Genomic DNA, 13,670 nt, shown 5'->3' with positions numbered 1-13,670 from the left:
CCAATTAGCTTTTGTTCTTTGATAGTTGTCACAAATAAACAGCTGCCCCAATGCCCCAGTTAACCAAAATCAATTGCATTAATAGATTAGATGTTTAAATTGGTTCTACAAAGCAGTTGAATTGGAGGAGCACTTTAAAATTCAATAGAGTTGAATTTATCTCAACTGAAGAAAGCCACACACCCACAGATGGTGCTTGTTATATTAAATAAACACTGTGGAGTATTCATAATTGGCATTTGCTTTGAATTAAACTATTGATTGGAAAGAAAATACAGAACAAGTGAAACAGTCGGCAGCATTCACACTTATTAACAAACTCATTGGCTATTCATAAAAAAGACCACTTAAGACAACTGGATTCTCCTTCAAACAACTACTCACCATGAATTGTGTTAATTTCCTACAGCAGTACTTAAACAAAGAAGTGGTAGTAAGGTTCAAAAAAGTAAATATTAATATTTGTCAACTAAGTAGAGCATTTCTTTACAATTAGATTGTAAATTGAAAGAAATAGGTTTCAACTGTTTGGTACAGTTTTGCAGATATCAAACCAAATGAAACTCAAAAACTTTTCGATTGCTGATCAGGATGACTAAGGTCACAACTTATAAATAGCATACCCATTTCAAAGGGCTAATGTGAGTGACTTCAAAAACATTTGGAAAAGAACATGTTTGCTGTGCATTCAATTATTTCTAAAAACATCATTAAGATACCAATTCCCTATAATGAACACAAGCTTTCTTGCGCTTCCAACTGAATAGAAGCTTGACAGAACTACCCGATTGACTCTAGACTTCTGACATAATTCAATGCCTGGGATAGGGAAATAATTATTTTCTTGGCTCTACCCTCCTGAGTCAACATCCATTGCTTTTCAATTAATGGTGCAACTAACTTCACTCTTATGGACATGTTTTCTATGCATGAACACACAACATTATCATTACATCCAAACAGCCCTCGTCAATTCTGCAACCATGGATGTTCATAAATTTGAACCTGATGATGTGCTTACTTGATACCTGATAATGGATTACCGGGTGCCAACCAGGAACAATGACAGCTAACTTCTTTCAAAGCATGGGGACAAGGAGAATAATTATTGCTCTCCAATAATAAAATTTTTTCCCATTGGTTGAGATCAGTAAATTTAACATGCTTGGAAATTAAACCTTAGGACCTCCTACACCAGATAGATTCTTCATCCATGAAGTCATAAAAGGGATTGAGGCAGCTGTAACCTTTTTATAAACCATGTCTCACTCTTGCCCAACTTGAATTTCATAAACAAATAGAAAAGAGATGCACTCAATTGAGTGGGTGAACACATAGCAGAGGAGCTGCATTCAGTCCACTGTGCCTGCCATTCTAAGTTGACATCATACTCTCACTCTGTCACCTCCAGTACTGTCACAATGAGGCCCAACACAAGCTTGACAAACAGCAGTTTATTTTCTGTCTGGGCACGCTGCAGCCTATAGGACTCAGCGACAAATTTTCCAAAGGAACATCAGTCTGTTGGCACTCCTGCCTCTGTGTCAGAAGGCTGCAGGTTTGAGTCACATTCCAGATACACAATCAAAAGATCAATGCTAGCACACCCACACACTGCAAGAGGGAGTTTCCCCGTGAAAGCTGCTGATCACTTGATAAGCCATTCCCCAAGATACCTTCCACATAAGCATGTAAGTGAAAAAGATTCCATGGTCATAATTTCAAAGAATAGAAGTTATCCCTGATCCCCTTCCCATGGTGATCTCTCAATCAATACCCCAAATTTCCAGCATTTCCAAATTCTTTGTTTTCTGATCATAGGAGGTTATCAGCAAATGAGATTCAATAATTTCTATATTATTACAGTAACTGCGAAGTACCTTTGAATATCCAGAAACTGTTAAAGGCTTCTTATAAGTGCGTTTTTAAAAAAGTTGTACTTAAACTGTATTACTGTTTAGTATACTTTAGAAACAGCAGGCAAGATTTCCTCTCCTCAATTTATAACAAGTGCCTTATAAACAAGCTCTAATTTTATAAGCAAGAGATTCTGCAGATGCTGGAAACCCAGAGCAACAAAATGCTGAAAGAACTCATCAGGTCCAGGCAGCATCTATGGAAACCAATAAACAGGCAACATTTCAGACCTCAATTCTTCATCGAGACAGGATTGGAATTGAAAAACCTTTTCTTCAACTCTCCACTCCAGGGCCCCTGTACATTTCCAACAGAAGATTTTTCTTTAATTATTTCAAGATTAAGCTAAAAATACATTAGCATTTAAAAATAAATTTCATTCATGTCAGTAACAATTTACATACTGTAACACTGAAATACAAGAAAATCATTCCCGTAACCTAGTTTCATGCTGAACTACTACCAGAGCAGGGATCCACAGACACCTTGTTTAATGGTATTGGTCCATGGCATAAAAAAGTTTGGGAACCATGATTTTCCTTCATCTTCTTATCATATTTTTATAATAGAGGGCTATGTAGGAGGAAAGGGTTAGATTGATCTTAGAGTCAGTTAAAAGGTTCGCACAAAATCATGGGCCAAAGGACCTGTAATGTTCCATATTCTAACATTTTATTAGAAACCAATGCATCTCCCATAGCTCATAGGTAATTTGAAATCCAGATCCAGTTTGTGCTGTTAGCTGCTGACCAGTCCTTTATTGCCAAGGCCGTGAGCGATAGAATTCTCTCTCATAGCCTCTCTGCTCCTACCTCTCATTCCTCTTTGACGATGATCCTGAAATTCTACCACTGTTTGCTTTAACGTTCCTTTGGGGAGCTCAGCAAGTTTCACTAATACCAATCTGTAGGGTGCCTTAAGACATTTTTCTTTGTTTACCTATTTTAAATTTTTTTACGATAAAGTATTCCCACTGGTGTAGGGAATAAGATTCATACTTGGTTGAAGTTGTGGGAAACTCTGGCACACCATGTTTACTGTCCTTTCATATTTTATTGGTAAAATACTAGCAAGCTTATACTTGTATTGCTGCATTCTTTGTGATCATGGTACTTCCATAATGTACTTAGGGAATGTACAAATATTAGTTTTGCATTGAAAACATTATCAGAAACTAGGCAAGATAAAATGTGAATTAGCTGGAATTGCCAAGTCGCCTTCCAGCTGATATGATCACTTATAAATCTGACAGTAACTCTACATCTCTTTATCTGTCATGAGAAAACCTAATTTGGAATATTAAAATGGTGGACAAAAATCAATCCAGAAATAAAACATTCCATCTAAAGCTGAAAAGTGAGAAGTAACAATTCTTCGACAAGAGTGTCAGGAAATTACCATCTTTGGTGAAAGAAATGATTACCACCTTCTCTGAGTTCAGTGGAATTGCACTCATAATCCATTCCATATACCAACATGGACATCTGAGCTTCATTACCAGCCAACAATGTAGTTGGTCTGACTGCATATATATCATGACTTAAAAAAACAAGTCAGGGGCTGGATATCCTCACATTTGACTCCTTGTAGTACAACCACATTCTAAACACAAACAAGAAACATAAAGCAATTTCCTCCAATTTTTGGGAAAGATGTATCTTCAGTAATGATTAAGACATCTGGAAACATCCAGAACAAAGCAGTCTACTTGTTAGCATTATCCAAGGTCATAAATGTTTACTCCATCCATCACTACACACTTGCAGTGTGTGGTATCAACAAACACATTGCAATAGTTGTATAAGGCATCGGTGAGGCCTAATTTGGAGTATTGTGTGCAGTTTTGGTCACCTACCTACAGGAAAGACATAAACAAGGTTGAAAGAGTGCAGAGAAAATTTACAAGGATGTTGCTGGGTCAGGAGGACCTGAGTTATAAGGAAAGATTGAATAAGTTAGGATTGTATTCTTAGAATGTAGAAGATTGATAGGAGATTTGATACAGGAATACAAAATTATGAGGGGCATTGATAGGGTAAATGCAAACAGGCTTTTTCTACTGAGGTTGAGTGGGACTACAACCAGAGGTCATGGGTAAGGGTGAAAGGTGAGAAGTTTAAGGGGAACATGAAGGGAAACTTCTTCACTCAGAGGCTAATGAGAATGTGGAATGAACTGCCAGCACAGGTGGTGCATTCTAGCTCGATTTTAATGTTTAAAATTAGTTTAAATAGGTACATGGAAAGTAGGGATATGGAGGGCTATGGTACCAGTGCAGGTCGATGGGAGTAGGCAGTTTAAAGGGTTTCAGCACAGACAAGATGGACTGAAGGGCCTGTTTCTGTGCTGTACTTCTGAATGATTCTATGACTAATGACTCATCAAATCTTCTTTGACAACAGTTTGCAGACCTTTGATCACAAACACCTTGAAGAAAAAGAGAAGAAAGTACATGGGAACCAAACCACCTCCAATCACTTTTTACTTTCCAAAGTCTTATCGTTCATAGCTCAATGCCAAACCTTTCTGAAATTCTCTGTTTGGATCCTTTCAAACATTTTTCCAAATTTTCCATTGTACCTGGGTGGCTCCTACTAAAGTTACAAAGGCCTCCTTTCTATCTGTAATGAATTATACCATCCCACCTGTTTTTTCTTAGACTATCTGCAGACTTTGATATCTTTGACCATCTTTCTTCCACAGCTCTCTGCCTTTATCCAGCTGGATGCTTGGACACGCTGCTCACTTACAGCCAGAGCACCACCTGCAAGGACTTCATTTACTCTTCCTATTTCCTATCTACATACGAGCCCTTGGCAACTTCATTCAAATATACAGTATCAGTTTGCATGTGTCCATTGATAAACCTCAGCTTTACCTCACAACCATCTGTCTCAGAAAATCCACAATCTAATAGTATCCAGAACGAAATGAGCTTTGTGAGCGCAGTAGGTTAACTCAGCTGGCCATCTGTAGCAAGAGGTTTTCCTTTCTCAATGTATAGATGGCATGAAGCCACAGGGTGTGAATCATGAAGCTCGACATTCACGTTGCTCTTGTCACTGTAGTTTGCCTTAGTGGCTTGAGGGGAATGTCATGGCTTGCTGCCAACTCTGGATTGCCACCCATTAACACATGTGCTTACAATGGAAGCCATGTTGTCACACAAAACCCACAGGCTTGCTATGACTTGGCAAAAGTGGTGTTTCTATCACCTGGATGAGTACCAAATGGTACTAATATTGATTTATACTCTCCATTTTCCTGTGCACTGTCAATTTATGTCAAATCAGGATGTTGTTCTTTTAAAATTTGGGAACTGATCACTTACAGTAATTACTGTCACTACAGCATGGACCCATAGCATTGACTTGCAACTTTTGCCTTCACAGGGGCTGACTGATCAACTAAGTTCCAACAGAATTGGTTTTGTTTTGTTCCCTGTTCCAATATCTACAGTCTTTTTCTATCTCTACTATCCCAATATTACAATAATTCAAAGTAGTTCTTTGAGGCTATGCTTTATGCCATATATCAATATTAGTTTACAAGCACTCTTTCTGCAGTAAACAGCAATGTCTGTTGCAAACCAAGGGGATAGTTACAGATTAAGTGGCACCATCTGAGTAATAGTGCTCCTCTCCAAAACAATAATAATTCCCTAGAACACTTCTATTGAACATAATGTCCTTTTTGCACAACACAGCAACGCCACCAGTTCAATTTGACCTCAAAAAATGATCAACAGGTGTTTGGTGCTGTAAACTTCGGGCTGATTATAAAGAGAGAGTTCTCAGCCCAGAAATGCTAGTTTCAACAAATTAAATTTTGCTAAAATAAAATCGTCCTCCATGAAGTTACTCTTGGGTCAAGCCTTCTTTTTTATCCGAGCAGAAGGTTATCACATCAATGCCAAAAATAATCAGCATGGCCTTAATCCAAACAAGGAACTAAAACTGGAAACCTGATCGTCAAACTACTTCTTGTCTGTGCAGTCTTAATGAAAAACAGAACTGAAAGCGCACCTAGATTCGGTTATTTCTTAATGCCTGTTTCTTGAAAGAGGGAAAATAGCTAGCACTTGTCCCCTGCACCCCCAATTTATATTGACCCAGCCCCTGAAAGGGCGATGTGTAAATCAACCAGACAACTCCATGGCAACCGAACCAGCTACCATTAGCAACCAGATCGAGCTCAGCAGCTGTCATTAAGCAGAAGTTAAAACCCCTTCCTGTCGCAACTTTCCTTGTGGAAATAACTCTCCACATACATATATATTTTTTAAAGCACTTACCTTCAAATAGTAGGAGAAGCGGAGGGCAGAGACCGGGCAGGCACGGCGCGCAGCAGTCCTATTAAATCGAGCTGATCACGCGGAATAAAGGGAATGGTTACGGCACCTCAGCGATTCCCCGATACAAGTGAGCGGGAGCAACGACAGAGGAATCAGTGGTGCGCAGGGCCTGACGTCAGTCTTCTGTTGCAACCTAACCTCTGCTTAATTGCTGCCAAACAATTCCTTTCCGATTGACTTGCAATGCGTTCGTACAGCGCGCGAGTGGGTGAGTGCACCAGTTCGGGACTTCGTTTCATTCCTGTCATTCGGCCTGCGAAACTCTCTGAAGTTACTGGCTACCCTCCGTTTCATTTAGGATTCCCCCTCCCCCCGCCCACAAAACAGCCCACTTGAAAAAAACAAAACAATTGACTTGCTTTCATTCGTTTAACTTTGCTGCTATCAGTAATATAAAATTGGGAAGATCCAACTGCAGCATGACAACCTTTTGCAAGAAAAGTGACTGACTGACCTGATGTTAATCAGAGGTAGGGCTAAAACCGAATTCACCTGCTGGACTCAAAAATACTTCCGCGAGTGCGAGGTATTTACACCATTTCTGGCCTAATCCCTTCACACATTGAGTTGTTCTGGCAGCTTCTGGAGCTGTATATTTTCACAATTTATACACTTAAAATTGCACTAAACGCTGAGTGCATAGTCTCAGTTAATTGCTTAGTTATTTTTACTTTATTTATTAACAAATAGTGAAAAAATTAGCTTTTAAGTCTTCAAATATCAGAATTCAGGTTGATTATCACTGACGTGGTGAAATTTGTTGTCCTGCAGCAGCAGTACAGAGCAAGACATAAAAATTACTGTAAGTTACAAAATTAAATAGAGCAAAAGGATGAAAAGCAAGATTGTGTTCATAGTTTAAAAACGCAAACACGAGGATATCTGCAGATGCTGAAATTTCAAGCAACACACATCAAAGTTGCTGGTGAACGCAGCAGGCCAGGCAGCATCTCTAGGAAGAGGTACAGTCGACGTTTCGGGCCAAGACCCTTCGTCAGGACTAAATGAAAGAAGAGCTAGTAAGAGATTTGAAAGTGGGAGGGGAAGGGGGAGATCCGAAATGATAGGAGGAAGACACGGGGGTGGGGGGATGGAGCCAAGAGCTGGACAGGTGATTGGCAAAAGGGATATGAAAGGATCATGGGACAGGAGGCCCAGGGAGAAAGAAAAGCGGGAGGGGGGAAGCCCAGAGGATAGGCAAGGGGTATAGTGAGGGGGACAGAGGGAGAAAAAGGAGAGAGAGGAAAAGAATGTGTGTATATAAATAAATAAATAATGGGGTACGGGGGGAGGTGGGGCATTAGCGGAAGTTTGAGAAGTCGATGTTCATGCCATCAGGTTGGAGGCCACCCAGACGGAATATAAGGTGTTGTTCCTCCAACCTGAGTGTGGCTTCATCTTTACAGTAGAGGAGACCGTGGATAGACATACAAGAATGGGAATGGGACGTGGAATTAAAATGTGTGGCGACTGGGAGACCCTGCTTTCTCTGGCAGACAGAGCGTAGATGTTCAGCGAAACAATCTCTCAGTCTGCATCAGGTCTTGCCAATATATAGAAGGCCGCATCAGAAGCACCGGACGCAGTATATCACCCCAGCCGACTCACAGGTGAAGTGTCGCCTCACCTGGAAGGACTGTCTGGGGCCCTGAATGGTAGTGAGGGAGGAAGTGCAAGGGCAGGTGTAGCACTTGTTCCACTTACAAAGTGCCAGGAAGGAGATCGGTGGGGAGGGATGGGCGGGGGGGACGAATGGACAAGGGAGTCACATAGGGAGCGATCCCTGCAGAATGCGGGGGGGGGGGGAGAGAAAGATGTGCTTAGTAGTGGGATCCCGTTGGAGGTGGCGGAAGTTACAGAGAATTATATGTTGGACCCGGAGGCTGGTGGGGTGGTAGGTGAGGACCAGGGGAACCCTATCCTAGTGGGGTGGCAGGAGGTTGGAGTAAGAGCAGATGTGCGTGAAAAGGGGGAGATGCGTTTGAGAGCAGAGTTGATGGTGGAGGAAGGGAAGCCCCTTTCTTTAAAAAAGGAGGACATCTCCTTTTTCCTGACAGCAGATGTGGCAGAGATGGAGGAATTGCGAGAAGAGGATGGCATTTTTGCAAGAGACAGGGTGAGAAGAGGAATAGTCCAGATAGCTGTGAGAGTCAGTAGGCTTATAGTAGGCTTATGTTCATAGTTTCAAGGACAGATGAAAAATCGAGATTCAAGTATCCCACCTAACTTATCCCACTGAGGACAGATTCATTGTCACAATCTTGATCCTCCAGGTTCATATCCTATTTTAATTTAGCAGAGATAGTGGCTCCTGCTGCTATCAGGAACATAAAACATTCCAGTGCTGGAAATCATGGTTCTGCAGGTCATGGGGCTTTCTGTTCCATTTTCTCTCAGCTTGTTCTGTTTCATTGGCATGAAGCATCTGAGCTATTTGCCCAACCATCTTCATGATAGAAAGGAGTCTAGCCATTCTCCTGCTCAAAATTTCTCTTTTGCTTTTTGGGGTTCATCACTTACTCTATTTCATCCATTGTTCCTAATACTAGATTTTCTCACAGGGAGAGAAAAGAACACACCACAACTAACAGATTGAACCAATTCATCATTCTAAAGACCTCTGCTGAGGTTGCCTCTTTGTCTTCCTTCATCTAAAGTCATTTTCCTTGTAGCTGTAATCTGATGTTCAAGGTACCTCCATTCTAAATCCCTTTTGTATTTCCAGTGCTTTTTCAGGCTGTCTTTGTCTTTCTTTATCTAAAATGCTTTCCCTTGCATCTGTAATCTTACACTTCTGGCAACACCATTCTAAACCCTTTTGGCATTTACAGTGTTTTTTTAAATGTCCTTTTATGATATGGAGATGTTTGTCCTCAGAAACCCACAGTGAATAGCGGCACATGTGCATTGTACTGTTCTTCTGAATGTAGCCTGGGGAAAAGTACACAGTCAGGACAACAAATACTTTTTCGGGTTTTAATTCATTTATCTGTTTTAGATGTTTTAGTGCTGGAAGAGGGTCTCAAAACAAAACAAATGAATTTACAACCAGTTCCTGCCGTTACAATCTCAGTTTAACTTTCGATCCACACCCTTGTGTATCGACGAATTGCATATGCAGTATAAAAATACATAAAGGAAATGGCACAAAACTAATACGGTAGTGGCAATTCTGAAGGAACAGAATACAAACAACATTAGAACCCCACCAACCCTGTACCTTATGCGTAGCAATGAAAATATAAGGGAATACATCTCATCTAAGACGTCTACTCCCTTTTAGTACTCACGTGCTTAACTTCCAAACAGAGACTAAACATTCATGTTACACTGTTAAATGCACAATCAGTCATGATACGATAAAGTTAGACAAAAGGTACACTTTGGCACAACTTTTACAACATATTGCCTGGTAGTCAGATTAGATTATGAGGACACTCAGTCCTCGTTTATTGTCATTTAGAAATGCATGCATTAAAAAATGATACAACGCTCCTCCAGAATTATATCATAAGAAAACACAGGACAAACCAAGACTAAAACTGACAAAACTACAAAATTATAACATACAGTTACAACAGTGCAAAGCAATACCATTTAACATAATGTTGACACTTTGATTTCTATACTGCAAGAAATACGTGCCAATGTGTAATTAAAATTTTGAATTGCTTCTGTGACCTCTGAATATATCTTTGTCCAAAGATAGGTGCCAGTCAGATTTGATAAAATCTATCAACAAAAACTTTTAAAAGATGAATAAGGAGGAAAAGCTTATAGAAACAGAACCAGTTCAAAATGTAAAAGTAGATTGTAAGAGTTTCATGGATACTAAAATAAATTAGCAAACTGAGAATGATTCTCTGAAAAGTCTCTCTGAAGATTTAGTACTGGAAAATAAGGAGTAAGTAAGAATTCTTTAAACCAGCCTCATATCCAATAGCTCAGGGGAGCTAGGTGAGAGACACCTAGGTAATGATCTCATGCAAGACTCCCAGAAGGTTAATTTACAGGTTGAGTCTGTGGCAAAGAAGGCAAGTGCAATGTTGGCATTCACTTCAAGGGAAACAGAATATAAAAACAAGGAAATAATGCCGAGGCTTTATGTCAGGCCGCTTTTGGAGTATTGTCAACAGTTTTGGGCCGCATATCTCAAAAAAGATGTGTTGTCATTGGAGAGAGTCCAGAGGAGGTTCATGAGGATGATTCTGGGAATGAAGGGGTTAACATATGAGGAGCGTTTGGCGGCCCTGGGCCTGTACTCACTGGAATTTAGAAACATGCAGGGGGAATCCCTTTAAAACCTACCGAACGTTGAAAGGACTAGATAAGGTGGATGTGGAAAGGATTTTTCCTATGGTGGTGATGTGCATAGAGGGCACAGCCTCAAATCTGAGGGCTGACCCTTTAGAACAGAGGTAAGGAGGATTTTTTTTAGCCAGGGAGTACTGTACCTATAGAATGCCCTGCCACTGACTGCAGTGGAGGCCAAGTCTGTGGGTATACTTAAAGCGAAAATTGATAGTTTCCTGATTGGTCAGGGCATCTAAGGTTATGGTGAAAAAGCAAGTGTACGGGATTGAGTAGGGTCTGGGATCAGCCATGATGGAATGGCAGAACAGACTCGATGGGCTTAATGTCCTAATTCTGCTCCTGTGACTTACAGTCTTATGTCTGAGACGTTAAATATAGAGGATAACCCAGCACTAACAAAATCAGGAATTGCAAAGGAAGGAAGAACTACGGACAGCCCGGAGCATCTGTGGATGTGAACTTTCCTCCATTGAGGATATTCATAGCAGCAGGTGTGGAAAGAAGGCCCGGAAGATCATCGGGGACACCAGGCACCCCAAACATAAACTGTTTCAGCTGCTTCCGTCTGGCAAACAGTACCACAGCATTAAAGCCAGGACCAACAGGCTATGGAACAGCTTCTTTCTGCAAGCCATTAAACTTTTAAATTTGCATGTCTGTACATTGCGATGGAGTTATAACACAGAAATTTTTACTCCCTCAAGTTGTGGGATGGATGTAAGATTTAAGTAAATTCTAATTCTAATGAGTGAGTAGAGGTGGAGATGGATATGGACAAGTTTTTGATGCTTATGCAATTTAAAGTTAAAAATCCAATCAATTGATTGCCATAATGTTGCATATATCAACCTAGAAGCTTACTAATAACATTAAAGTCTATATCCACTTACTTTTTCCAAAACCAATTTAAGAGGTAGGACTAGGTGTAAAATTACACAGCCAAATTCTGAACAATTAACTTCAACTCTATTTTGTCACAATTGGTCACATCATTCAGATAGGCTTATTACAGTTCAGAAATTACCATAGTTCCATGGAAATTATATTTGAAACTCCATGTAAATATACCTTGTAAATATTTACGTAGCTGCTTTCATTTTATAGCATTTGAACTGTTCTCTCTCCTGCAAAACAATCAGAGTTCACCACCTTTATGTACATTTTCCTGCAGATATCTGAACTGTGCCAAAAATAATAAAGTGACATATAAGCATATTGCAGGGTTGTTTTTCCTCATTTAAAATCATTCCTTCAAAGCATGTTTTGTTTTCTTATTTATATAAGATAATACATATTTATTCTGAGTATTTTTACATCACTGAGAATGGACCTATTACTAATGAGACAAAACCATGGAGGGGCGGCACAGTAGCTTAGTGGTTAGCAAAACAATTTACAGTGCAGGTGACCCAGGTTCAACTCCCGCTGCTGCCTGTTTGTTCTCCCCATGACCATGAGTTTCCTCTGGGTGCTCGGCTTTCCTCCCACAGTCCAAAGACATGCCGGTTGATGGGTTAATTGGTCATTGTAAATTGTCCTGCGATTAGGCTAGGAATAAATCAGGGATTGTTGGGCAGTGTGGCTGGAAGGGCCAGAAGGGCCTGTTCCAAATTGTATCTCAATAAATAAATAAATAAATAAATAAACAGACATATTTAAGCACAATTTTATCTGCAATATTGTTACGTGTTTTGAGATCCTAGACATCAAACCTGAGTTTAACAAAAGTGTCTAGAAATTTGAATTTATAAAGAGCAAATAAACCAAAAGTGTCAGATCCCTGATTCATACTTAACTTCTAACATTTAATGCCACACTTAAAACTAACTAATATGTAGAAACTGGCAGCCTTAATTGAATTGAATTGACTTACATCCTTCACATACATCAGGAGTGAAAATCTTTACGTTATGTCTCTGTCTAAATGTGCCATGTGCAATCATAGTAATTTACAATAATTTATAATAAATAGAACAGTCAATGTAACATAGAAGTACATTCAAATCAGCATGAGTTAATCAGTCTGATGGCCTGTTGGTCCTGGCTTTTATGCTGCAGTACCATTTCCCAGATGGTAGCAGCTGGAAAAGTTTGTGGTTGGGGTGACTCGGGTCTCCAATGATCCTTCGGGCCCTTTTCACATACCTGTCTTTGTAAATGTCCTGAATAGTGGGAAGTTCACACTTCCAGATGCACTGGGCTGTCCGCAGCACTCTCTGCAGAATCCTGCGATTAAGGGAGGTACCGTTCCCAGACCAGGGTTACAGTTCGCATGGTATGGAGCTGACAGTTTAATCTTTACGTTCAACATTGTTTCAAATAACATGTACTCCTGAGCCATTCAACACTTCAACCAAAATTTTCTGTAAACAGAAATTTGTATGACAGCTTTGTTCCAGTGCTATAAAATGCATGACATTTGACTTAAGGGAATTGTTAAACAAAATGCTGAGGAACTTAATGTCTGTTGTACAACGTGACTAATAAATAACTTTTAAGTTTAGCCAGTACTCTTGCACTACATGGAGTAATGCAGTGAAATAGATGACAGATTACTGAGAGCCAACATGATTCCAAAAGTGTCCAAAGTTTTACATTTCACAAGATTATACTGCTGATGTCACTTGATTTATTGCAGGTTCCCAAAGAGATTATGATACCATATTTCACTTAAGAAAAATAAAATGTTATAGTCTATCTTGGATATTTTATTCCCAAGATTCAGTGAAATGTATGAATAATTATTTACATACAGTATTTATCAAATATCCTTAGAATCATATTTTAAATGCAAATGCTCAGTGCAAAATATGGTGGAGAAGTAAAGATCAGGGTGATCTTTTAATGATTTGATTTTAAATGACGTCATTCTTTTTCTACATTGTTTACAATTGAAGTATAAATGAACAATTTAGAATGACACTATTGAAGGTCAGATCACGTTCACAGATTTTATTAAAGGAAAATGTCAATCAGCAGCAATGACAGATTATCAATCAAGATTTTTTTTCTCTACCATTCAATCTTCCAAATAATACTATAAACTATAAAGACAATCTGGAACACAGAACTCTTTCATACATAT

At 39.6% G+C, this 13,670-nt stretch overlaps 1 protein-coding gene across 1 annotated transcript in view; it reads right to left on the bottom strand.

The window, feature by feature from the left end:
• LOC134357803 (rho GTPase-activating protein 18-like) overlaps positions 1–13,670 on the bottom strand; it is a 139,100-nt gene that overhangs the window by 123,972 nt on the left and 1,458 nt on the right. The window contains exons 2-3 of the mRNA XM_063069466.1: positions 6,212–6,269; positions 2,148–2,214 (exon numbers count right to left, since the gene is read on the bottom strand). Coding sequence (XP_062925536.1) covers positions 2,148–2,214; positions 6,212–6,269 — 125 coding nt within the window. The remainder of the gene's footprint in view (positions 1–2,147; positions 2,215–6,211; positions 6,270–13,670) is intronic.

Source organism: Mobula hypostoma, chromosome 2, assembly GCF_963921235.1.
Source record: "Mobula hypostoma chromosome 2, sMobHyp1.1, whole genome shotgun sequence".
NCBI lineage: Eukaryota > Metazoa > Chordata > Chondrichthyes > Myliobatiformes > Myliobatidae > Mobula > Mobula hypostoma.
The sequence above is the reverse complement of the archived record's forward strand: the minus strand, read 5'-3'. Positions and strand labels throughout refer to the sequence as shown.